Below are 26,756 nucleotides of genomic sequence, written 5' to 3' on the forward strand. Positions count from 1 at the left end.
CATCAGAAAAAAGCACATCTCATTTTTGAAGAGTTGAAGGAGATCTGAGATGGTTAGCTGGTGCTTTAGATCCCAGGGCCTCCTTTAGTGGGATTTTGGCTGATGCAGGACTGTGGGTACCTTGGAATAATATCCACAACCCTGGGGCGCAGACAGGGTTCAGGAGGGACAGTGTAGAATGTTAGGCATGCTGGGCCAGGGATGGCTTTAAAGCTTTAAAGCTCAGGTCACCGTACACGGACAGACCATTTGGAATGAACTACTCAAACAGCACACCTGTGTGGGGCAGGACAGAGCCTGGGCAAAACCAACTGCTCCCCTGTGGCTTGGCTCCCCTGCCCCACAGAACTGCCAGAGGCCATCTGAAGTCACAGGCATTAGAATCACCTGCACAGGCCTAAAGCCAAATGCTGGGCCTAGAAATCTACATTTTCAAATGACCCCCAGGTGGGTTTTTGTTGTTGTTGTTTTTTTTTTTTAGGACTCCTACTGTTACAGCCTTTAATGTACAAAATCTGAATTCCATCAGGGATGTATACATACCTAGATCAACTTCTTGGGTCAAAGTTGTGGCTAAATTCATTTTTAATTTCAAGGTTCCAAGTGGCTGGGCCAGTTCTCTGAAAGCTCAGCAGCCTTTCCTCCCAATGAGAGGAGCAACGGCCTGTACTAATTCCATCACAGTATTAATCACACTGGATTTTAATCACCAGTTTATCACTTTCCCACTAGACTGGGGGCCCCTTGAGAAGGCAGACGGGCACATTCACTTTGCTGTGAAGTAGGTACCAAATTACTTGCTACATGAGTAATATCCGTGTTACTACTCAAATTGCATACATTTACCCACAATTATTGAGTATGAATCTCCAAATAGTCTATAATCTGATTGAAGATCCTCACATACAAAGAAAGGGACACCAAGGCTTTTGATGCAGCCTGTGCTACATCATTTTTAACATTTGTAGCTGAGGCATTTTAGTGTAAGAGCTGGTACCTCTATACATAAACTAGTAAAAATTTTAAATTCATTATCTATTCATGTTTTTAGCCTTTGCCTTCTAGAAAATCGTTAGCTGTCCCTTCTGGCTGCTGTGTGCAGAGATCCTCCTGTCGGAGTGATTTTAAAAGTGTCATTTGTAGGTGAGCAGCTCCTTTGTCCTTCAGTGGCAGTAAGCCTTATGCCTGCGTTCGCGCTGCTTCCCGTTTTGCCATCCGGGTCGACCCTCCCTGCGGTGGTGGTACCCTGAAAACAGATTCTGGTAGACTCTGAAGAGTTTGTTTTGCCTGAGGCTCCACGTGCTTCGTGGCTTGCAAGACCTAAGGGCCTGCCAATTCCACAGCGCCAGAGGGCGGTCCGGCTGCCACCGTGGCACCGGCCGTGGCTTGGTTTGGCATCGCTGCTTCCACTGAGTGCGCAGTTCATCCTAGCCTGATGGCCACCAACTCCACACCTCTACCAGAAGGTGACAAGGCCACCAGTAGCAGGCAGGTGGGTGCCTCCCAGACACAGGCTCCACCCCCTCCCCCCCAGCTGCTCCGTGACTTTACGGAATTGTCAGGGCCAGGGTTTCCCAGGTTTTAGTGTTTCACAAACCAGTGAAATTATAGAGTATTCTGGACTCATGTTGATTTGTCAATCTACTATTTTGCAAAGAACAACAAAAAGAGATGGCTCTCTCCTTTCACCTTTGCCCCCATTCTGTAAAACGTGACACACGTCTGGCCGGCTCTGCCCATGGGCCTTATTGTCTGGTTTTCTCAGAAAGATGCGCGTGTCATCACAGCCCAGCATCTGGGAGCCCCAAGGGGGCTCCAGGCAGGACCCTGGAGTGAGTGAGGGATCCAAGAGACAAGGCTTTTCAGAGAAAAACATGGTCTTATATCCTTTATTTTATATATATGTGTATATATATATGCACATCTGTTTTATGTACAATAATTGGTTCTATCAAATAATATCACAGCCTTCTACTGGTAATCTTCCCCAAGACAGTTTCAGGTGAAATTAGGTATTTGCGCACTTTGACTACCACACTTGAGAATTTGTGACTGATTTCCGTTAGAGGCCATGCGCACAATTCAAAATATATACAAATGGGGTTAAGGTGCTAAGAGTGGGCCGAAAGAAAGCACAGGACTTAGAACAAGTAAACGGTGTATTTTGCTGGTATGGGAGCTGCCACGTGACCAGCAAGCACTGTGCGTGACTCCGAGCTCTTTTACTGTAGTGGGGGTGGTGGCTTCTGAACATCTGTAGTGACAGCAGGTCTGACCGCTAGATGCTTCGCCGAGGGCTCATTTCTTCTCCTTCTCTGCCTCTCCTTTTGTGGATTCTTGTTTCAGTTTGTAATCTGCTAGGGCAGCCTTGATTGCGTCTTCAGCCAGCACTGTAAGGAGCACAAGGAAAGAGCCTCAGTCTGTAGACTGTACACAGAGGGTCTTGGGAATCAAACCTTTAAGAGCTAGAGGGCAGCAGTGCTGGGAAGGGCTTATGACAGCGGCCCGGAGCCTGAATACGCCTGTCCGTGGCTTCGGAGGCAGACTAGGGTTTAAATACCTGGGATTCTAGGCTAGTTCCTCAGCCTCCTGCAATCCTCTTTCTGTTCTATAAAACTGGGACATTCTCCTTTGCTGGGATAGGGTGAGGGCTTAATAAACTGACATGTCAGAGGGCCACAAGAGATGTCAGTTCTCATCTGCCCCCAGAGAAGTCCAGAGTAAATGTATCGGATGCTGGCTGAGCAAGCTGGCGGAACATGGTTGGCCATGTTGACAGGTGGCAACTGCCACATTGTCTGGAGGGATCCCAACTTTGAAAACTTTTACTTTGGAGTCAGAATTATAATGAATAGTAAGCAACAGGCAGAGAGGAACAGCTAAAGGTGGCAGTGCCCAAGAAGGCCAAATGAAGAGGCTGGGGGTTTTCTGAAAACGTCGACAAGCTATGCCCTTTATTCCTGCATACTGGGAATCCCAGCTCAGGTGGAAAGAACTCGGGTCATAGCAGACTTCCTGACGACTGTTAGCACATCCCTGCCCCTGATTTTCCCTGTGAGTCTTACTCTGGCAAGAGGCCTGGCTCTCTGCTGATTTTAAACTAATTTGGTCAGTAAGTTAAGGCTACTATTTCTCATTCCCTCCTTCCCCTAGAAGGTTGAGAGAAGATGGAAAACACTTTAGATTTAAGACAAGAGGCGGCCAAACTGGAAAGCCAAGTATAAGTCTTAAGGCATCTGGGCTTTCTCCTAGGACAGCATACAGGGGACTGTTACACAACTGGACTTAATCTGTATACACAGACGCAGACTATATACACAGTAACAGCACCTGGGAAGGAAGTGGTAACACATGCGACAGAATTATGGCAGAAGCAGAATTATCTCCTTTACTGTCCAAACTTGACTCCAATGGGTGGGACCAGCACAGATTCTAGAATCAAAGATTGGGGCTTAGGGCCTGGCTTTCCCACTTAGAAGCCATGTGACTGGGGTGCTTTAAGCTGAGCCCCACTTTCCTGGTCTGTAAGAAGGAAAGATAATGATGCTATCTGTGGACTAGAGGACATTTCTGAGGCTTAGAAATGATGCCACGATGTGCTCGCATGACGCCCAGCACACCCCACCTCCTGTTAAGACCCTCCCGGAGATGGGCAATGAGGCTTGGAGGCTTTTGCCATCTGAAGGTTACGGACGCCACAACCAAAACGGCTTCGCCATTACTCCGCACAAATGCGAGTTGATGCCATTACAGAAATGCTCCCAGCTGTGCAAGCTCATGGGCATTATGGAGCGGAGACTCACTGGAGCAGTGCAGCTTCACGGGGGGCAGACAGAGCTCCTTGGCGATGTCCGTGTTCTTAATCGTCAAGGCTTCTTCCACCTGAGAGGCATGGAGGAGAGCGGGACAGTCTCAGTGAAGCTCTAACTCAAGGAACAGGCAATCAAAAAAGGAGGTCCAAGAGGCCCCCAGAATGGGGTGGTGGGGATGACTGCCATTAAGAACCCCAGAGGACGCACACTTGTGCGTCAAGGCTGCAGCTGGGGCTCTGTGGTATGGAGTACACACTCTGTCGTGCAGCGTGGCTGGGGTAAGCACTGCCGACAAAGACACTTCGACAAGCCAGCCCGTGAGACCTCTCTTAGGGGTCTGCTTCAGGCCAGCAACAGCAATCTTGCTTTTTTTTTTTTTTTTAATTTTTTATTTAAAGGCAGTGATTTCTCCTATTCTGGTTTTGTGAGGATCAGCTTCAGTGATGTCTTTATACCAAATGTTTAGAATAAATCCCTTCAACCAGAAGTGCTGAATGGTGTCAGGGCGGTCAGAGAGGTGGCAAATAGGCCAGTGGCACTCTAGCATTGGCAGTGGCACAGACTGGTCTTGGGATCATCCTCTGCCGGAAGAGAATCTATCTTGGCCAAATGATGGGAAAGGATGCCCTGAGTTTGCTCGAGTGTCCGAGGACACGTGAGGGAGGCCCACGTGGAAAGAGCCCTGCTGCCTTAAGAAGACCCAGAGTTCCCCATCTGTCCCCCAATTTCCCAATTCTGCTGACTTCAAGGATAATGCTTCACGTTCTGTTCTTAGAAACTCAGAGAGGACCACAAGGTCAAAGAAAGGCCCTCTTCCTCCTCTTTCTGATCACAGCTCAAAGGCCAGATCCTGGGAGCACAGGTGCCTTGTCTTGCTTTCCCTTTCCCGGAGTACAGGTCTTAACAAATCGCTTCAGAGGCATCTCCTCCAGATCAGGTTAGGCCTGTGCTCGCCCAGGGAGCTAGCCAGAAGGCCCGGAGCCACAGGAAGCCCGGGGCACGTGGCCCTGCTCCCAGCATTGCTGTAGAGCTGCCCAGCTCCCCATGCACACTCCTCTGTGACTCAGCCCCTGAACCTGGTCCCTTAGGGCTACAAAGATAAGCAGCCCTATATTTTGGCTTTTCTGAGCGGTTTTATGACTGGATTTTAGAAACTCCAGTCCTTCACGGGGTTTGGGACCTTCTACCTCTGCAGCTTCTGGGAAAGAGGCTTTGTCAGAGAGAAGAACAGAAACGGTGTTCTAGCTTGCCTCATTTCCACTCTCAGAGGGCCTGCTGACCAGCCACCTGGATCACTGTTCTGATTTATTTGTTCCCTTGCCTCCACCTTTGGTGTTTCTGATCCTTTAATCCCTTTTCGCACCAGCTAGTTTATAAACCACCTGCAATCCGTCTTGAAAGATGACACAAAGAAACAAGAACACAAACCACAATATAGCCTCTCCCACCCTTAGACTAAAAAAAATTTCAATTTTATTATTTATATTTTATATTTTTATTTAATTTTAATTAAAAGAAATTTTAATCAGCAACCCTGCAGAAAGCCATAGAGTTCTTTGCCGTTCTTTTCTGTTAGTTGGGGAGGTGAGGATATTTTTCCCATTTAATTAAAAACAAAACTGAACGGATACCTGGGTGGTTCTGTTGGTTAAGCGTCCAATTCTTGATTTTGGCTCAGTCGTGACCTGGTTATGAGACTGAGTCCTACCTTGGGCACTGTGCTGGGCATGGGGCCTACTTATGACTCTCTCCCTCTGCCCTGCCACCCAACACAGAAAAAAAAAAGCCCTAAACAAAACACCACCCAACCTCCAAACAAAGAAAAAGGATCGACCAAAAAAATAAAAAAATAAAAAATAAAAAACAAAAACAAAAACCCAAAATAAAAAGCTTAACAAAATTATCCATAATTCCCAATGTGAAGAATTTAATCAAAACCTGGCAGCAGCCCTCCCTCCTTTCCCCCCCAATAATTAGACCCTTCCCTTAACTCAGAGGCAGGTTGGTCAGAAATGTGAATTAATTCTGTCAATCTGCAAGCAAACTTACCGTCTTCCCTTTTACCCATTCAGTGGCTAATGAGCTAGAGGCAATAGCAGACCCACAGCCAAATGTTTTAAACCTGGCATCCACAATCTTCCCCTTTTCATCCACTTGAATCTAGAAAACAGACAGGAGTTAAGCAGTGGTTCTTGGTGCCGCCCTGTAGAACCTGCATTTATAGGGGGTTCACTGAAGCTCTCCCCAAGGGCTTTGGTCTTGCTTTCCATACCCTAAGTTTTAACCTTAATTACTGAATTTGCTTTGTCACAAAGGGCTTGGTGATGAAGAGTAAAATGTCGGAATGATCATCAGAATGAAACAGGCTATACTGGGTAAAGATAAGCTGAAAAATATACCTCCCACCCCCAATTTTTGGTTTTGTAACCCTAGTCTGCTCTTTGGCTATGAAGTTCTCTTGGCTGCTCACTCTGCATTTTTAAACACTGGGAGAATCTGTAATAAGATCCCTGGTTAGTGCTATTTAGTTTGGTATGAAATGACATCTAGTGGTTTCCTCCTGCCTTGTTTCTGTTTTCCAAGGTAGGCATGGAGACCTCTGGCAAGCTGCCCCTTCACCACGATGAAGCAGATGTGGACAAAGCTACCGTTTACTCAAAGTGCCAGTCACTACCTTTGTGTTGTTTCCAATCAGGCGGAGGCTTGATATGTGGCATTTCCTGTCTCACTGGGGATTGCTAACCGAGTGGTTGTGGTTTTCTTTTGCTCAGTAAAATTCACAAAACTTTCTACTTGGCTGAAGTTGGAATTTAAACTGATAGACTTGAGTAGAAAACTGACACTAGAAAGGGTCAGCAGTATATGAGACAACTAAGATTCAGTCCCTACCTAATAACTGATAACTTTGAACCATCCCATCATCTCACAGGAATCCAGGTAGAGACCAAGGGGAAAGCTGTGCATGCAAATGCTTTGTAAACAAAGAAGCACAGGATGAGCAAAGGGATTACTGTCATTACCATTAAAGACGAAAACCAGCGGTACCTGCAGTTTCATTACATCACCACATGCTGGCGCCCCCACCAATCCAGTTCCGACATTTTTTGAAGTCTTGTCAAGGGATCCCACATTTCTAGGATTTTCATAATGATCAACAACCTGAAATTAGAAGGTTAAGAGAAATCCAATGATTACTCTTTTTTGTCTCCCCAACTTGATGGTAAGCTCCTTCAAGTTTCTTGAAGTCAGCAAGTTGAACCTGGCAGGCAGTCAGTCGCTAAGCATCAGACATCACCTGGGGAGGAAGGCTTACACTTACACAGTGAGATTTTATGACCCAACCGTTTGGACCTCTTTTCCAACTACCCTCAGAAATTTGAGTTACTGGAGAAAAATCAGCAAAATCATGTCTTAAATCCATAGTTTTTTTTTTTTAAAGACTTTATTTGAGAGCAAGAGACAAAGGACAAACGGGGGAAGGGGCAGAAAGGGAGAAGCAAACTCCCCGCTGAACTGAGAGCCCAACCTGGGGCTCTATACTAGGACCCTGGGCTCATGACCTGAGCTGAAGGCAGACGCTTAATTGACTGAGCCACCCAGGCATCCTCCATAGGGTTTTTAAATCACAAATAATGAGCTGATCTTTACCACCTAAGTCACCAGATTTGGGCTCAAACAGCATTTCTGGTATTTCCAAATAAATCCATCCTCAAAGGATTACTATTAAAATTTTTTCAAAAAACAAGTATGGCCCGGCAATTGAAGGATTTCCCAGAAGTCTCAAGGAGAATGTTATACGAGGAACAATGCTATGGAATGTGTCCATTTGCGTATGATAAAACAGTAACCGTCCCGTTACTGTATTTCAAGCCCGGAAATCACTCTGGTGGAGTAGCGCACCCTGGTGGCTGAAAGGCTGCTAGCCCACGTTCGTTGAGGGTGTTTTGTCAACAAAACACACCCCTAGGTAGGGGAGGAGCGAAGTCCCTGGCAGACGAGCTGAAGCCAGGACAGAACAGTATCTATTCAAACTGGCACACAGAAGACTTTAATGTAACCTGGAGGCGTGTGTACCAGTTAGCCTTAAGTTTAGCCTTAAGTCTCCCGATCTCCCAGTGTCTCTTCCCGACCGCGGATTTTGATTCCAAGTCCAAGGACTTACAAGATAATACCTCATCTGGACTTGTTGCCCCATATTAATTCACCGCGTTCTTAGTCGTTTCCAGAGTGGGAAAGTTTCTGGTGTAGGGGACTTTACGCCCTCGGAAGGCAAGGGCTGCAAACTATGCACCTATTCCTATTCCCCGACGCTGTCTCCCCTACTCCCCACCAAAAATCAACAAAAAAACAGGACAAAATTAAAACACCGTTGATTACGCTGACTCCACTCGGAGACAGACTTCCTACAACAGTAACTGCACCGTAAATGATCTCCATGTGCTGGGCACCATGCCGAGGACTGCACAAACACTATCTATCTCGTGTAGGGGAAAGCTAAGAACTCACTTTACAAATGGGGAAAACAGGTTCATCGCAGCGCAGGGACTTGCCCAAGGTCATCTGGCTAGGGCAACGGCCTCCCTGAAGCCGGAGCCCGCGCCAGTGTGTCTGTCCCTGGAGTGAGGCTGGCAGATCATAACGGGCCCTCCTTCCTGGGCTGCTGGGTTTTGAGGCACAAAAATCGCAGCCAGCGGCGGGGTCCACGGGCAGCGGTTAGTTTTACCCGCGCAGCAAAGGAAACATAGTCCAGTCAGTCAGAGTCGCGCGAGGGGCTGGCCCCTACCCCCGCCGCAGTGGGGGTTCCCAAGGCCGCGTACAACCCCGCAGCCACTCCTCCCCAGGTCCGGCCTCCGTCGAGCGCCGGCACACCTGGGTCCTCTCGCCGGTCCTCGCCATCCCGCCGCCTTACCAGTGCGGGTCCCGCGCATTCCCTCATCTGCCCCTACCTTCTTGTGATAGAGCCGGGCCGGAGCTGACAGCTCCCGGGCAGGCAGGCGCGGACTCCGCAGCAGCAGGGCCGACGCCGCCCGTCTCAGACGGCCTGCTCCAGCCGCCGCCATCTTCCCGGCTTGCGCCAGCTTAGGCCGTGCGCCAGACGGAGGGGAGCGACGCGCCCGCGCGTCGGTTCCTGGCTTGGAGCGCGCACCCTTTTACGTCACCGCGACTTCGCGCCTGCGCCCTCCCCCTCCATGCACGTGTCTGCCTTTGGTGGCGTCTTGACCACGCCCCTCCTGGGTGGGCGGGAAGCCGAACTGAAAGACTGAAATTGGAGGGTTTGTTTGAGCGCGGGGTTTTGAATCTGAGAGGTCTCAGGCAGGAGTGGGAGCCCAAGTTCGCGTTCACCAAGCCTCCTCATCGCCGGAATGCGGCTTAGTGGATCAACTACTACTGTTCACAGCTCGATTTTGCAGCTTAGGAAGTTGAGGGTCAGAGAGGTTTAGTAACTTCTCCAAGATTGCCCAGTCTCATTTGAGATTCAAGCAAGGACAATTCTGGGTTAGAATCCGGAGTCTGCTCCTTCCCGGCTGTGTGGCCCTAGGCGAATGACATAATCTCTTTAAGCCTTGATCCTCGCTTTTATACTAATTCAAGAGCAATTCATTGAGCAAGTGTCATATGTCAAGGCGTTATACTAGGCTTTGGGGATCCAACATAGAAAAACACATTAATTCCTTACACAATTAACCTCGCTAATGAGGGAGAAAGGCAGCAAATAAACAATATTTTCCTACCTCAAAAATGGGAGCTTAATTGCGGAAAACGAACACGCCATACCCTGATTTTTTTTTAAAGGATGTATGTATATGTCTACATCTATTTCTCTTCATCAGCATGCTGACATGTTTGTATGACCAACGCCTGGAAATGAAAAGTTTCTAATAAACGCTTAGTAATGAAATTTATTAATACTGTGTTGCAGAACATGATTTCATACAAGAAAACCCACACGTGTATTTAACGCTTACTTAGGCACCAGGTATTACATAAAGGGGAGGAAGCTCTGTGAAATATGTTTTTATCGTGAACGGTGCAGTACATCCTTCCCCGGGTACTTGGAGTTTCCTCTGCGTTTTCGGTTCAGTTGCTAGGGAGACTGAACCACGCGCCTGATCGGGTTAGGCAGTAAGGAAGGCTTTCATTCCCAGATCTCTTTTGACCTTCTCAAGATGGCGCCAAACCCTTCCCTTCAGTCATCACTCCATGACTTCCTCTACGGCCTCCACTTCCTGTTCAAAGACCCAACCTCTGTCCGAAGTTGCGACGGAACACATGCAGTATTGGGGAGTTCTAATTCTGAGAGAACTTCTATACCTATGTAAAAGCAATACGAAATTTCACGGGTTCCGAGATTTTCCCGTCGTTCGAGGCTCACAGTTTCCCTTTCCGTCGCAAGGAGAGCGGGGTTTAGGTCAGGCGCACGCCGCGGGCAACTCCTCCTTCGGCGGGTCTTCGGTGGCCACGAGAAGACCCGGGAGTCACTGGAAACGCAAGATGGCGACGGCGGCCGCAACATCGGCTTCAGAAGCGGAGGCTGAGCCCAAGGCCGGGCCCACAGCGGAGGGCGAGGAGGATGACGTTAAGACGGCTAGGACGAGGAGGAAGGTGTTGTCGCGGGCTGTGGCCACTGCGACGTACAAGGCCGTGGGGCCGGGGTGGGACCAGCCGGAGGAAGGCGTGAGTGAGAGCGATGGGGACGAGGAGTACGCCATGGCTTCCTCTGCCGAGAGCTCCCCTGGGGAGTACGAATGGGAGTATGATGAAGAGGAGGAGAAGAACCAGCTGGAAATCGAGCGGCTGGAGGAGCAGGTGGGTCCGGGGCTGGGCGGCGGGCTCCTTCCCTCAGGTTCCCGGGTCGTGGCTCTTCTCCCAGGTCTCCGGCGGTAGTAAAGCCGCCAGGGCCGCAAAACCGCTATTAATCATCACAGGTCCCGTCATTTGAGCGTTTATTGCTTGCCGGCTGTTTTGCATGCGCTATCCCATTGAACGCTAACAGCGACCCAAGGAAGAAAGTAGTGTATTCCCCTTTTTAGGGGAGGAGATTGAGGCTTCTCGTGAAGGGAATTCTCTTGCTGACGATTACACTTCTGCAGGTGGCGAGCCAGGTCTCGAACTTTGGAACGACTACAGAGCTTCCGCTTTTAACCACGCCGTTAAATTGTCAGCAATCGCAATGAAATTGTACTTAAAAGAGATTTTTTTTTCCTTTTAAGTAGCAATGCCCACAAAGGTGAACTACGCTATGATAGACAAATCAGTGACCGTGACTGTGATGATAGAAATGGGATGGTAGAAATCTCAGCGTCTGGAGGCTGAGACCCCAGTTGTAGCTAGTCCATGTTTGTGTGAGCTTAGGCACATTTCTTAACTTCTCTGAGCCTCGGCCTTCTCACCTGTAAATTGGGAGCAACAAGTTCTGCATCATGTAGTTGTTGTAACAGTAATTAAGAGCCCAGTCCTGGCACCTGATGGTACCATGATCTATAATTTGTAACTCCTGTGTAATCCAGGATCTCAGCAGGAGAAAGGTGGTCCGCTCAGATTAGGATAATTTGAGAGAAGGTTCATAAAGGGACTGCTGTGTTTATTAAAGTGTGGTCAGAGAGATCAGGAGTGGATGTGCAGTACCTTAGGGCTAGTGACTGCGGGACCTTGTGTCTGCTTCTAGGCCTGAAGAGATGAGGGGAGAAGACAGACCAGTTTTCTGAATAGTTGTGTTGAGAGGACACCTGAGAGCAGGGGCCTTCTGCTGGGCAAACCCTGCTTGAAGGGAGAGAGCCAGAGACTCCCTGGATGTGGTCCACACAGGAGGGCACAGGACGGAGATGAGAGGGGGAAGTAGAATTGGGAGGGCAGGGCACCTGGGTGACTCAGTTGGTAAAGTATCTATCTTTGGCTCAGGTCATGATCCCAGGGTTATGGGGTCAAGTCCTGCATTGGGCTCCCTGCTCAGCAGGGAGCCTGCTTCTCCCTCTGACCCTCCTCCCTGCACACATGCACTCTTTCTCTTGCAAAAATAAATAAAATCTTTGAAAAAGGAATTGGAAGGGCAAACAAATCGAGAACATTTTTGTTTTAGCAATGAGGAAACAGGCTTGGAACAGATGATGAAATGATTTGCCTAGAGTCATTCACAAGGGGAATTGAATTTATCGGGGTTGTCCATGGGCCAAAAGCCACACTGATAAGAAATCACTTAGCTATGTGAAGTTGTTAACCTACCTTACTCACTTAACCTTGCTGGGTGTGAGATTCCTTATAATGTCCCCTTTGGCAGTCATAGTTTTGTTGTGAAATAGTGACAAGGTATCACTTGTTTCATTCATCATCACATTTGAATGTCAAAGGAGCTCAGTAAGGGTAGGCAAGTAGTTATCTTTTCTGCTTTTTAGAAATTAGTACTCCAGTGTTTACTCGGTCTTTTATTCGTTCACAGTCTTCTATTCATTCACTACACAAAGGTGTACCATAGGGTACCAGGCTGACTCTGTCCCTGTCCTGATGGAAATCTATGCTTCTGACTTCTTTTCCACAAGCCATTAGCTTACTCTTCTGTGAGTCAGGGGAAATAGGATTAGCTGTTTGAGCGGAAGGGGAAGCTTGGAAGCAGAGTAAGTCCTTGGTGAGAGTAACTAGTTAGCAAGAGAGCAGGATGGGTCAGAGCAGAGGTCTCCTGGCTACTGGTGTCCTCTAGTTGCCTGCCCTACGTCAGGTCACAGAAGGTGGTTTGGAGCTCACACAGTGACTGCACTGTGATATGAATTGAAGAGCCTCTGGCTCTTATTGACCTGTTTGTCATGGGGTCTGGAGATTGATTTTTCCAATTTTTGCAAGCCTCCCTCCCACCTCATGCCGATCCCATCGCCTCTAGTTCCTGCTGTAAGTGCTTTTATGGTGGAGTGTGATGATGGACAACATCAAGACAGGCCTGTGAAAACCTCACCCTTGTCATTTCTGCAAATTCCAGTTCTCTGATTGTATTGTATGGGAGCTCAACATTAGTTGTGGTAGCCATCCCTGTAACAAAAGCAAAGATTTCCCTTTATCTGTGTTTGTGTCCTGAAACTAAAAGTGGCACCTCCTGGTGCCTTAGAAGTTATTCCAGCTCCCTGAGCCTTTGGTGTCCTCGGTGGTCGAAACAAGGGTCGTAGGGCTGTAGTGGAGCTTAAGTGACCCACGCTTATAAAGCTCCTAGCAAATTTGACACACAGTAGGTACGGTGCCACGGCCTGCTGTGTGCTTTCCCCGCTCTGCCTGGAATTGTGGTGGTTGTGTCTTCTAGGGCCAGGCCTCGTTATTTCTCTGCCACTGCTCGGGGTCCAGGTTGTTAGGGGATCTGGAAAACAGCACATCGTTGTGTGCACTGGCTAAGCGGCCTCTTTCTTTAAGTCATCCTTTGTTAATGATGTTCTGAGACCAGAATAGACCAGTATATGTTCTTTCTTGTTGGTGCTGAGTGAACTCTGTGGAAAGTCTCATAAATGCATCTCAGTATGTATTTAAATACATATACTTTCGGAGCACCTCTTACTCAGTGTCTTTATTATTTGGGCCTAGAAATCAGAAATTTATACCAAAAGCCATCCTGGGAAGCAGTTTCTCTACTTCGTTGACTTTTATACCTTTTTTTCCTGACCTACAAATGGTATTCGTGTAAGGGGAGCTGTGTAGACGTTAGTCACTCTAACAGGACTGTCTCACCCCCCTTCCTGTTCCAAAACTACCTTCAGACCCAGGTGACTTGAGAGCATTGTGTGACAGGGAGAGCCTCTGCCTCTTGTTTAGCAAGGAAAGTACATTTTGGGCAGACCTCACTTCTTCAGTTAGTGTGACTTGGCTACACACTTGACAATCAGTTGTGAAACATGAGTGTGTCAGGACAAACCACTTGAGAAGCAGGGGTTTACTCCGGCTCCTTCCTGGTACAAATGAAGAAGCCAAGAACCAGGGGAGATTAGAACGCTTGTGTCCTGACCTAGTCCAGTCCTTTTTAAACTCATCATGTAATCATGGGATGGGCTTAGCTTGTTAAAATTTATATCTCATGAGCAGAAGAACATTGCTGAAAAGTCTTAAGATAAAAATTTTAGGTCAGACTCTTGCCTATTATTGAGTATTGTTTTTTTGCATGTAATTTGGTACATACAAAGCAGTTCAGGTCTTTAAATTGTGAAGTGTGGTGGTCAAGTGAACACTACTTACTTAACCACTTGGTCTAAGAGTTAGAACCTGATCAGTACAGTTGTACGTACCTAATCGGCTTTCCCCTATTCCGTGGCCCTGCCTCCCCTCCTAAAGCCCAAGTAACTACTTTTTTGAACTGGTGTGCTTCCTTCTCTTTTAAAAAGTGTATATTTTTTTCAGCTACATATGTGTCCCTAGGTAATATATTGCCCACTTTTGCTAATTTCTGAGTGTTTGGAAAGTGTATCGTATCATGTGGCGTTTAATCTTTTGGGACTGCTTTCCACACAGCAGTGTGTTTTGGGATTCCTCCATGTTGCTTGTAGCTACAGTTCGTTCATTTTGCCTGCTGTATATTTAATACGCCATTGGAGGGGTGTTATCAATTCTTCTGGTGTTAGGATTGCTCACAGTTTATTTTTGTTTTATTTTCTTTTATTTTGGTCCTGTTACCAACGAGCTACAAGGAACATTGTTACTGTTGAAATGTGCTATTATTCAACATGTATAAGGATTTCTCTGAGTGTTTTTCAAACTGGGGTCATAGTCGTGAGTCATGAATTCATTTTGATAGAACCAGTGTTGTTCTGTCATATGTTTTCTGTCTGCATGGGTCTGTTTCTCAGCATTCTCTTTTTCTTCTTTTGGTCAGTTTGTCAGTCCTGTGTCATTTCCATGCTCTGAATCGTTGTTACTGAGTCTTGCTACCTGGTGAGACAGATTCTCCTCTGTGTATTTTAATACAGTACCTCATGTCTAGATTGTTGAGTACATTGTCAGAGTGTTAGTTGAATGAAGAAGAGGGAAATAACTTAGTGCTGAAATGTGGCAGATGTTGGAAGAGTAGACCCTGGTGTTCATATGTAGACTTAAGGGAACCACATAGCCCAACTCATACAAAAGCTTTTTGAAAAAATTAATCTTTTCATTTTGAGATAGTTGTAGATTCCCTGCAGGTTTAAGAAATTCTACAGGAATCCCGTGTACCCTTTACTGGTTTCTCCCAATGGTATCCTTTTGTAAAACTACAGTATAACACCACCACCCAGATGTCGACGTTGATCCAGTCAGCACAGATCAGTCTGTCACCACAAGGGTCCTTTCTGTTGTCCTTTTATAGTTACAGTTCCTGACCTCTGGCAACCACTAATCTGTTCTCTATTTCTATAATTTTGTCGTTTCAAGGATGTTATGTAAATGGAATCATATAGTATGTAATCTTTTTGGATTAGCTTTTCTTATTCAGCATAATTCCCTTAAGATTCATCTGACTTGTGGGGCCTCTGGGGGTCAGTCAGTTAAGCATCTGCCTTTGGCTCAGGTCAAGATGCCAGGGTCCTGGGATCCAGCCCCATGTCGGGCTCTCTGCTCAGCGGGGAGCCTGCTTCTTCTCCCTCTACCCCTGCTTGTTGCCCCCCCCCCCAACTCGGTCAAATAAATAAATAAAATCTTAAAAAAAAAATATTCATCTAAGTTGGGTACATGTTGTTCATTTCCTCATTCTGGCTAAGTAGTAGTCCACGTATGGGTGCCCCACGGTTACTGGAACCATTCACCATCGAAGGTCATTTGGGTTTCCAGGTTTGGCTACTAGGAATAAAGCTGTTAGGAACATTCACATACAGGTTTTGTGGGTTACATAGGTTTTATTTCTCTGGAAAAGTACCCAAGGGTGCACTTGCTGGGTGATGTGGTAATTGTGTGTGGAATTTATAAGAAATGGCCCATCTGTTTTTCAGAGCTGCCATCCACATTTTACATTCCCATCAGCAGTATCAGCAATGTATGAGTGAGCCAGTTCATTTTTTTTTCTCATCTTCTCCAGCATTTGGTATTGTCACTATTTTTTATTTTAGTCATTCTAGATGTGTAATGATTTCTCATTGTGGTTTTAATTTGCATTTCTCTGATAGTTCATGATGTTGACTACTGTGTGCACTTAACTTGCTGTCTTGTGTCCTCTATGAACCTGTTGGTTCATGTCTTTTACCCATTTTCTAATTGGATTCTTGGTTTTTTAGTGCTGAGTTTGGAGTTGTATCTTTTAGATACTTGTCCTTTGCTGGGTATGTGGTTTGTACATATATTTTTTGAATTCTGTAGCTTGTTTTTGCATCCTCGGTAGAATCTTTCATAGAGCAAAAAGTTTAAATTTTAATAAGGGGGGCACCTGGGTGGCTCAGCGGGTTAAAGCCTCTGCCTTCGGCTCAGGTCATGATCCCAGAGTTCTGGGATTGAGCCCCGCATTGGGCTCTCTGCTCAGCAGGGAGCCTGCTTCCTGCTCTCTCTCTCTCTCTCTCTGCCTGCCTCTCCGCCTGCTTGTGATTTCTGTCAAATAAATAAGCAAAATCTTTAAAAAAAATAAATTTTAATAAGGGCCTAACTGGTATAGAATTTTTATCACAAATGGTTGTTAGATTTTGTCAGATGCATTTTCTGTATCAGTGATACCGTGATTTTGGTTTAGCCTGTTGAGCTAGTGGGTTACAGTGATTGATTTTCACAGACTGCAGTATGAGCTCGCCTTATGTACCTGGAACAGATTCCACTTAGTCATGGTGTATGATTCTTTTTATACATTGAATTTAGTTCTGTAAGTTTTCCTCTCCATACTGCGGTGGCTGTATCCTTATTTTGACTTGCTGTGTCTTCATTTTCTTTTCTTTTTTTTTAAAGATTTTATTTATTTATTTGACAGATAGAATTCACAAGTAGGCAGAGAGGCAGGCAGAGAGGGAGGAAGGGAAGCAGGCTCCCTGCTGAGCAGACAGCCTGATGCGGGGCTCATCCCAGGACCCAGCTCATGACCTGAGCTGAAGGCAGAGGCTTCTACCCACTGAGCCACCCAGGCGCCCCGTATCCTCATTTTCGTTCAGTTCTACATATTTTTAAGTTTTCCTTAAGACTTCCTCTTTGACCCGTGGGTTATTTACAAGTATATCGCTTAATTTCCAAATGTTTAAGGATTTCCCTACCATTACGTTTTTTTTTTTTTTTTTTTAAAGATTTTATTTCTGTATTTGACAGAGAGAGATCACAAGTAGGCAGAGAGCAGGCAGAGAGAGAGAGAGGGAAGCAGGCTCTCTGCTCAGCAGAGAGCGGGACTGGATCTCAGGACCCTGAGATCATGACCTGAGCCGAAGGCAGTGGCTTAACCCACTGAGCCACCCAGGCACTCCTCCTTTTTTTTATTTGCCATTACAGATTTCTAATTTAATTGTATTATCAGAAAACATCTTCTATATGATTTCATTTTTAAAAATTTGTCAGTTTGTCTTACAGCCCATGGTTTGGTCTCACTAAACCCTCCATGGGCTCTCAAGGAAGAAAAAACTGTGTTCTGTCACTCTCAGATGGAATGTTCTGTATATGTTAATTAGGTCCTGTTGGTTGATGCTGAGGCTCTTCCGTCTGCTTGCTCATTTTTTGTTTACTAGTTCTAGTTGCTGAAGTGGAGGATTTTGAAGTCCCCATTGTAAGTTTGTATGTCTCTTAGCTTGAACAGTCTTGCTTAATCTATTTTGAGGGTCTGTTTGTTTCATACACATTTAGGATTTCTTTGTCTTGCTGGTGGGTTGAGCCTTTCATCATTTTGTGATGCCCCCGTTTTATCCTTGGTAGTTATATTTTCTCTGAAGTCTGCTTTATGTGATATTAATATAGCCATTTCTTTTTTTGGACTAATGTTTATATGCTATCTGTTTTTTTATCTTTTTACTTTCAGCCTTCCTATGTCCTTGAATTTGAAGTGAGTTTCTTGTAATCAGCATATAGTTAGGTTGTGTTTTTATCTACTCTCCCATTCTGTGCCTTTTAACTAGTATATATATATTTTAAAAGATTTATTTGTTTATTTTTATTTATTTATTTTAAAGATTTTATTTATTTGACAGAGAGCTAGAGAGCACAAGTAGGCAGAGCAGCAGGCAGAGGGAGAGGGAGAAACGGGCTGTCCACTGTGCAGGGAGCCCAATGCGAGGCTCAATCCCAGGACCCTGGGATCATGATCTGAGTTGAAGGCAGCCGCTGAACTGACTGAGCCACGCAGGTAGCCCATATTTGTTTATTTTATGGAAAGAGTGAATGAGTGGAGGAGCAAAGGGAGAGGGAGAGAAGCAGACTCCCCCCTGAGCATAGAGCCCCATGTGGGGCTCAGTCCCATGACCCTGCTGAGATCATGACCTGAGCTGAAAATAAGAGTCAGATGCCTAACCAACTGAACCACCGAGGTGCCCCTTAATTACTATATTGAGACCATAAATATTTAAAAGATATATTTTATTTATTTGTCAGAAAGAAAGAGGGGGAGAGTACGCTTGCACAAGCAGGGGGAGTGGCAGAGAGAGAAGCAGAGAGAAGGAGCCCAATGTGGGACCCTGGGATCAAGACCTGAGCTGAGGGCAGATGGTTAACTAACTGAGTCACCCAGGTGTCCCAAGAGCATAAACGTTTAAGATAATTATTGCTATGTTAGGTCTAAAGCCTGACATTTTATTATTTCCTATTTGTTTCCTGTGTTTCTTATTCTTCTGTTTTTCTTTTCTTGTCTTCCTGGGAAGGACATTTTTTAGGATTCTGTCTTGATTTATTTATAGTGATTTTTAGTGTATTGCGTTGTATAGTTTCTTAGTGGTTGCCTTAGGGATAGTTGATTTGACTTACACGGTAGCTGTGTTCTACCACCTAGTGAAGTGTGGAAATGGTCCTTCCATTAAGGATGTCCTTGCATTTAGCATCCCCACTTTGAAGTGTCACTGTTTTGAGTATCAGGTGGTCTTAAAATTTTTGTGTCAGTTATCACATACAGCTTAGAAAACTCATGAGAAGGATCTTCCAGGATGCTTATCTGTATTTCTTGCTCTTTGAGCTCTTCCTTCCTTCCTGATGCTACAAGATTTCTTTGATCATTTCCTTTCTCTTCCTTTCACTGTCTTTAAGAGAAAGTCTGCTAGTGGCAGGTTCTTTTAGTTTTCTGTTGTCTCAGATGTCTGATAGCTTTTTAAGCAGTTATTTTCATTTGTGTTAGCTTTCAGTTTGAAAAGTTTCAAATAATAGAAATAAATTTCTAATGTACCTATTGCTCAGCTTCAGCAGGTGCTGCCATTCTCGCTCCTCCCATTAGGGGTTTCTTTTTTGTTGTTTTTGTTTGGTAAAAGAGCTCTTACCTACACAGCCAGCAGGTGCTAAAGCACATTATTAATCACGATTTAAAATCCTCACGAGAACCTTATGGACTAGACCCTAGTAATATCCCCATTTTACAGATGAGAAAATAGAGGCTGAGCAAAGTTAATGACTTGCCTGAGGTCACACTTGGTGTTTCTTTGATCAGAATGTTTCCTGTATTTCAGAGAACAACCCAGCTGGGTTCTTACAGGGACTGGAACAGAGTGGAGGCTATGTGTGTTTATTAGAGAAAGGCTTGTTCATTGGTTTTTCTTCCTCTTCCTGGGGGTAAATGTGGCCTTGCTGTTTCAGTGGCACTCCCAGATAGCACATCTCTTTTGTTTGTAGCGTTGTCACCATTGTTGAAAAATGCTAAGTTCTTTTGATGGTAGTGTTTTAAATTTTACCTTGTGCTCTTTTCCTCTTAGCTGTCTATCAACATCTATGACTACAACTGCCATGTGGACCTGATCCGGCTGCTCCGGCTGGAAGGGGAGCTTACCAAAGTGAGGATGGCTCGCCAGAAGATGAGTGAGATCTTTCCTTTGACTGAAGGTAACATATCAGCAGTGGGCCTGCTTTTGTAAACACAGAGAACTGAAGAGTATACATTCTGTGTTCAGTGCTGAAACTCAGATGTGTTCCTTACAGAAATGTGGAACATAGAAATAACAGTGGAAAGAAGAAAACCCATTATCCAGTGTCAGTGATTTCTAGTTTTTCTTCTTTTAGTTTTTTGCAAAACATAATTGTGATTGTGTAATACAGACTCGTGTTTTGGATCCTGATTTTTTTTTAATCCTCCATTATGATTAATTTTTCCCACATTTTCTGTTTCCCATTTCAGTGTTTTCTTTAATCCATTTTCTCAGCACTAGTTAATTGTATTACAGTTAAATTTTATAAGTGATTTTTAGTGTAAACATTTCATGCCTTGTTTGTTACATGGTAGTTAGGATATAGATTACTTTTACTTACTTATTTGAAACAGAATTACCCTGTGCATCTTGTAGATCAGTTCTTCGTGAGTTTGTAATTGATCTTTTAGGGAGGAGTTGGGAGAACACAGGTCCCAGATTCAGCCCTCTCCCCCTCTCCCTGCCCTAAAGCATAACTGCTGAGTGTAGGAGCTGGAATCAGATTGCCCAGATTTGTTCCTGACTGTACATCTTACTAGTTGTGAGACCTTCAGCGAATTATATAAACATTTTAAGACTCAGTTTTCCCAGCAGTAAGATGGGCTAGCAGTAGTTTCTACATTGCAGTACATGGATTGGATGAGGTATTCTGGGTATAACACATAATAAATGCCCTAGCATGTCATAAATGTTTAGATAGGTGCCATCGTTACTCATTATTATGACTATCATCTACAGGAGTTTAAAAAAGATTGAATGAGAAATATATATACGTAAGTACTTAGCAAAAACATAAAATGCCCAACAGGTGTACGGTATTATGATTTTAATTACTTGGTCTTATTTGGAAGCATAAACTTTATGTGTGCTTGATACAAGTTTTAAGAATTGAATTTCTGTGACCGTGGTAGGCTGTATGAGATGGGCGAAACGTGGGTGTGCTCGTGACTTACAGTAAGGTCCCTGCTGTCATCTTGCCCTTTGGTGAAGGAGATGGTCATGCAGGAGGTGCTGTTGTGTTGCAGAGCTCTGGTTGGAGTGGCTGCATGACGAGATCAGCATGGCTCTGGACGGCCTGGACAGAGAGCACGTGTACGACCTCTTCGAGAAAGCCGTGAAGGATTACATTTGTAAGTTCCCTGTGCGCTTTTTTGAGGTGTCTGCAGATGCTTCTGTCTCTGCTACCCAGGGTTGCCTCATGAAGGTTCGCTCCTCAGAAAGGAGAGCGTTAGTCCAGCAATTAGAAAGATTTGAGTTTACTTATTAGAAAGATTTGCTCATTTTGGCTTTCTTTTCTTTTGTCCTTCCTTCCTTTATTTTTTTTTTTTTGAAAGATTTTTATTTATTTATTTGACAGAGATCACAAGTAGGCAGAGAGGCAGGCAGAGAGGGGTGGGGAAGCAGGCTCCCTGCTGAGCAGAGAGCCCGATGTGGGGCTTGATCCCAGGACCCTGGGATCATGACCTGAGCCGAAGGTGGAGGCTTAACCCACTGAGCCACCCAGGTGCTCCCCGCTTCCTTCCTTTCTTAAAGATTTCATTTATTTGTATCTCCCGAGAGGGTTTCTCTAATATCTTCCATGCCTTTTTTGAGCCCGGCTAGAACCTTGAGAATCGTCATTCTGAACTCTAGATCTGACATATTACCAATGTCTATGTTGATTAGATCCCTAGCCTTCGGTACTGCCTCTTGTTCTTTTTTTTGTGGTCAATTTTTCCGCCTTGTCATTGTGTCCAAATAAGAGTATATGAAGGAGCAAGTAAAGTACTAAAAGGGTGGCAACAACCCCAGGAAACTTTCAAGTGGTTGATTTTCTGTTTCTAGAGTTACTGTTCTTCTCTTCGGTCTCCCGTTGGATTTGCAGGTGTTTGCAATCTTTAGATAAGCTATCTAGCTGATCTCCTGCTAGCTGAAGTAGTCTCAGCCTGCTACTTCTCCGCCATCTTGACTCCTCCGACTCAAAGATTTCATTTATTTGAAAGAGAGAGATTGAGAGAGAGCATGAGAGTGGGGTGAAGGGCAGAGGAAGAGACAGACTTGCTGGTGAAAAGAGAGCCCGATGTGGGACTTGATCCTGGGACTCCAGGATCATGATCTGAGCCGCAGGCAGCTGCTTAACCAACGGAGCCACCCAGCCACCCACGCCCGCTGTCTGTGGTTTTCATTTGAGGATATTTGGTTTTAAAATACAGTTAGGAGAAATGTTTGTCGTAAAGGAGTGAGCATATTCACACCCAGCATTTTTTTGGTGGGGAGAACTTTCGTGGTATTTTCAGATGACTAAAGGTTGCCTTTTATTTGTTTTTTTATTTTTTTTTTTAAAGATTTTATTTATTTATTTGACACAGAGATCACAAGCAGGCAGAGTGGCAGGCAGAGAGAGGGGGAGAGCAGGCTGAGCAGAGAGCCTGATGTGGGGCTCAATCCCAGGACCCTGAGATCATGAACTGAGCCGAAGGCTGAGGCTTTAACCCACTGAGCCACCTAGGTGCCCCTAAAGGTTGCCTTTTGTACATAGTTTGGATTTTTAGAAGTTTTGGACAGAATGCTTTTTTTTTTAATATTAAAAAGCTTTGAAAAACTTATTTTATTTTATTTTAAAAAATATTTTATTTATTTATTTGACAGACAGAGATCACAAGTAAGCAGAGAGGCAGGCAGAGAGAGAGAAAGAAGGAGGCTCCCTGCTGAGCAGAGAGCCTGTGCAGGGCTCGATCCCAGGACCCTGAGATCATGACCTGAGCCGAAGGCAGAGGCTTTAACCCACTGAGCCACCCAGGTGCCCCCAAAACTTCTTATTTTAAAATAAGTTTAGATTTACAGGATAGTAGTACAGAGAGTTCCTAAACTTCATCTTGCTTTCCTCAGTATCCTGTAACTACTATACAAAATCAAAACCAGAGAATTGATTTTAGTACAATGTTCGTGTCTGCTTCTGTGATGTTTTACCCCATGTGTAGATTCTGGTAACCACCACTGCAGTTGACTTACGGAACCTCCATCACCACACAGGTGTACGCTGTGCATTGTCTGCTTGTGTTGAATTTTTGCTAGCGCAAGTGGAGTAGACACCTTCTCTCGAAGTTTCTTAACCCTCCCCTGTTGGCAGTATGATTCTCTAAATATGCTTTTTACCTATAGGACACATCAGAGAATGCTATGGACAAAACTTTTTTTTTTTTTTTAAAGTTTTAAAAATTTCTCCCTTTTTAAAAATTTTTAAATTTATTTTTTAAAGATTTTATGTATTTGAGGGCCGCCTGGGTGGCTCAGTGGGTTAAGCCTCTGCCTTTAGCTCGGGTCATGATCTCAGGGTCCTGGGATCGAGCTCTGCACAGGCTCTCTGCTCAGCAGGGAGCCTGCTTCCCCTTCTCTCTCTGCCTGCCTCTCTGCCTACTTGTGATCTCTCTGTCAAATAAATAAAATCTTTAAAATAAATAAATAAAAGCCCCATTTCTATTAAAAAAAAACAAAGATTTTATGTATTTTAGAGAGAGTGTGCACTTGCAAGTGTGGGCTGGGGAGCAGGGAGGAGCAGAGGAAGAGGAACAAGCAGGCTCTGTGCTCAGCCTGACCCAGAGATGATGACCTGAGCTGAAATCAAGAGTTGGATGCCCAACTGGCTGAGCCACCCAGGTGTCCCCACCACCCCCAAATTTCCCCAGATTTCCTCCTTTTAAATTAAACATCCTTCTTCCATATCTGGTTTTCCCCACTGTGGGCATTTCCCCTTTTGACAGGCACTGGAACTTGAAGATAGACTGCCCGGAGGAAGAGCATTTTCCATGTGCCTTTATCAGCCAAGAGAATTGATCAGTTTTTAGTTTTTATAATCCAGATACTGAAAATTACAGGTGTTTTGTGAATATGAAATTCCCCTATTATGTGCTTTTAGTGTTCTTGGGTCTCTGCTCCAATCTGTCCATGTGGCTTCTTAGAACCTTTTGACAGTTCCAAGGGCTTGACGCTCCCATGTTGTTTGATGATCCTGGAACCCCTCTGTGAATGTCTCAGAGTCATCATTAACAGTACCTCCCCAGTCTAATGTTTTCTGGTCCTTGATGGTTTACAGTCACCCTGCTGTGGGGCTGCCACTGTCAGTGCTGAGGTCAGTGTGCCTTTCGTTCCCCAGTTGCTTCAGGGCTGCTGGGGGTCTGGAAGCCAGATAACTGTGCTTCTCAGATTAGGTCTCTTAAAGTAGTTTTGAATGGGGGTCCGTGGGGTTCTTATGTTAGTTTCAGGAGCCCTAGAGCATGGAAGTTATGTCCCTTGTTTTGTGAATGTTCGGAAGCCACTTTGGCCTGCTTTAAGAGTCACATGCTCTACCAATTGAGTCAGCCAGGCACCCCCTCTTCCTTTGTTGTTTTGCATCCCATATGGCTGCTCTGTATTGGTGAGCTAAAACAGAGTAGCTAACAAAGTTTGGCTAAGTTCATTGAAATAAATCCTCGGGAAAACACAGTAATTGTCAAATCAGCTTTATCTTCTAAGTATTTTTATTTTACAAGGTTAATGGATAGGCCTGTGAAATATTTTCAGATCTCTGAAAGGTGACTTAATGTGCAAAACGTGTGCATTGGGAACCACTGCATTCCTAAAGAGTTTAATGTATGTGCTGCCCAAGCAAGCACTCCTAAAGAGTTTAATTCATTAGTCTGCTCTTAAAGCTGCAGGGGTGAGTGTATATAAAGTTTAAGAAGAAAGTGACAAAAAAAAGGGCGATCGGGTCTTTTCTGTTGTTGCTGTTTAAACATCATTATAAAGAAAGACTTAAAATACAGACATCTGGTTACAGAATTGGTGGTTTTAATTTGTTCTTTGATTTTGACCAGAAGGCTTAAAAAGATTCAAAAGTTAAAAAATTCTAAGCTTTGAAATCTTTCTGAAAGTACTCAGATTTATAACTATTTGCATTGAATATTTTCATTGAATTGCTTCCATTTTAATAAATAGGCTTTTTAATCATGAGCATATTACATATTACCTGCTGGCATATTCTGTTTATGCAGTAAAATGGCAATAATTGTAACCTAGTAGAGACATTAAGATACACTTTCCTTTCTAGCTGCAGTATTAGTAATTTATGTACATTGGATGCTTGTTGGTGTGCTCTTACCTTTTTGTGTGAATGAGTATTGTTTTGGTGGGCGTATTTCTTTTGTGACTCAGCGGAACAAAAGTTTTGATCTTTGGGTATTTCATATCCTGAATTAATAGAGCACTTCTCCTTCTTAGGTCCTAACATTTGGCTGGAGTATGGCCAGTACTCAGTTGGTGGAATTGGTCAGAAAGGTGGCCTTGAGAAAGTCCGTTCTGTGTTTGAAAGGGCGCTCTCGTCAGTCGGCTTACATATGACCAAAGGACTCGCCATCTGGGAGGCTTACAGGGAGTTCGAAAGTGCCATTGTGGAAGCTGCCCGGGTGAGTGGCCTGGTCTCTGTGACCAGTGCTTGCCTTCAGCTAGTTGGGGCTGTCTTTGTAAGTGGCCTCGGAAGAACACAGTTGACGAAATGGTCCTCGCCAGTCTCTTAGTGAGTGGGCAGTGAAGTAAAATCAGTAGTATTTGTGGAACAAGAAAGATTTCTTTGACTAAAAGCAGATGACCTTATAATTTTTCTGATATTTAAAAATACTACTTCAGTTATTGGTTCCAGGTGAATACACCAGAATAACTATATCTCTTAAAAGAAATGTATATATATTAGTCATGTCCAATAATAACTGGCAAGAGGTGTAAGAGATTTGACCTCATCATAATTGGATTTTTTTTGAACTCTGACTCAAGGGTTTATAGTCCCCTCCCAGTGTTCCCTCTCCCGCGTGTGTGTGTGCGCGCGCGCATGCACACCATCCGTAACTAGTGGAGCCCTCTAGTAGTTAGATGGTTATTAATAAAGTAGCCCAGTCCCTTGTTGATTACATCCCTGTTGAGGAAGTCTGTAGTGGTGCCTTCAGCTCACTCCGATGGAGGCATCGGGGCTAACTCCTTTGGCTGACATTTGTGGCCCTCCAGCAGCAGACATAACCCTGTGTGGGCTCTGCTCCCATGTGCCACTCCACAGTTGTGCACTTGTTGGCCACTGTACTTAACACGGTTCCTTCGACTGGGAGTCCGTTTCCTCCTCTTACTATGGCAGGAGAGCCTGTAGATGCATCCCAACTGCCTACTCCTCTCGGAGTCTGTGATGCTTTCCTCCCTTCATAAAAAACCTCAGCCTTAAACACCAGTCGAAAGCAAGCCTTGTGATACTTTCTTTCCTGATGTTTCATTGTAGTCATTTGTGCATATGTTGTCAGTATATACATTTCTAACATTCCTTTTTGCCTTTCACCCAGTCGGAAACACTTAGTAGCAAAGACATTTATTTTTGTGCCTCTCCCAGCATTTGACATAATACCTCATGTATCAGAGGTCATATAAACGTATTTTTAGTTTGAACTAAAAAATTTGTTGCAATATTTTTTTTGAAGTAGGAAGGATTGCCAAGTTTGTCATTTACTACAAATTTGCTTCTTTAGCCCATAGCTGGCTTCCTTTCCCCTTTTGACCGGGAACAAACCTTTGATTCACAGCTGGAGAAAGTCCACAGTCTCTTCCGGCGACAGCTGGCGATCCCGCTCTATGGTAAGAGAAATGGACCTGTCGACAGCTGGCCCTCCGTGGTTTTTAAAATGCTTTGGGGCATGTCCTGTCGTTAGGTCTTGCCCAGCATCCTGTGAGACAGATGTTGCTGGTGTTCTTACTCTCACTGGACAGTGTCACTGTGGACGAGGCCTTTGGTTAAAAATGTACCTTGAATTGTTAATGGTCCAAGAGGATTGAGGGTCAGCAGGCAGACCTGGAAGCCAGACTTCCTGACTCGCAGTATTCTCTGTTTTCACTGTTGGAGAGGTAGAGTTACTATAAAGAATAGGGAAACGAACCCCCCTGTGTTTTCTGGGGAAACTTTATTGAGTAA

The 26,756-nt window shown here is 44.8% G+C and overlaps 2 protein-coding genes across 4 annotated transcripts in view; one reads left to right on the forward strand and one right to left on the reverse strand.

The window, feature by feature from the left end:
- Positions 1 to 1,873: 1,873 nt before the first annotated feature.
- On the reverse strand, positions 1,874 to 8,965 carry ISCU (iron-sulfur cluster assembly enzyme). Its single transcript, XM_004779080.3, has 5 exons — positions 8,759 to 8,965; positions 6,858 to 6,971; positions 5,862 to 5,972; positions 3,804 to 3,882; positions 1,874 to 2,390 (listed from the first exon to the last, which is right to left on the reverse strand). Exons 1-5 carry the CDS (start codon positions 8,870 to 8,872, stop codon positions 2,299 to 2,301), a joined length of 510 nt encoding a protein of 169 aa, XP_004779137.1. The 5' UTR covers positions 8,873 to 8,965; the 3' UTR covers positions 1,874 to 2,298.
- Positions 8,966 to 10,076: 1,111 nt separating this feature from the next.
- The window catches only part of SART3 (spliceosome associated factor 3, U4/U6 recycling protein), a 38,495-nt gene continuing 21,815 nt past the window's right edge, over positions 10,077 to 26,756 (forward strand). For 2 of the 3 annotated variants that reach the window (XR_201260.3, XM_004779076.3), the window contains exons 1-5: positions 10,077 to 10,619; positions 19,589 to 19,715; positions 20,824 to 20,928; positions 25,034 to 25,218; positions 26,317 to 26,422. Coding sequence is in view for 2 of the 3 variants with exons in the window: in XM_004779076.3 (XP_004779133.2) it covers positions 10,083 to 10,619; positions 19,589 to 19,715; positions 20,824 to 20,928; positions 25,034 to 25,218; positions 26,317 to 26,422 (1,060 nt within the window). In the remaining variant the exon portion in view is untranslated. The remainder of the gene's footprint in view (positions 10,620 to 19,588; positions 19,716 to 20,823; positions 20,929 to 25,033; positions 25,219 to 26,316; positions 26,423 to 26,756) is intronic. The other variant, XM_004779077.3, reaches the window with a different exon arrangement.

The sequence above is a fragment of the Mustela putorius genome, unplaced genomic scaffold (genome assembly GCF_011764305.1).
Source record: "Mustela putorius furo isolate JIRA1106 unplaced genomic scaffold, ASM1176430v1.1 tig00000193_pilon_pilon_pilon, whole genome shotgun sequence".
Lineage (NCBI taxonomy): Eukaryota > Metazoa > Chordata > Mammalia > Carnivora > Mustelidae > Mustela > Mustela putorius.

Coding starts and splice junctions, on each gene's coding strand:
- ISCU (XM_004779080.3), bottom strand. CDS start 8,872: ATGGCGGCGGCTGGAGCAGGCCGTCTGAGACGGGCGGCGTCGGCCCTG. Junction 5,973..6,857: donor GTGATGTAATGAAACTGCAG/GTACCGCTGGTT, acceptor TCTGTTTTCTAG/ATTCAAGTGGATGAAAAGGG. Junction 2,391..3,803: donor CGTGAAGCTGCACTGCTCCA/GTGAGTCTCCGC, acceptor TGCTCCTTACAG/TGCTGGCTGAAGACGCAATC.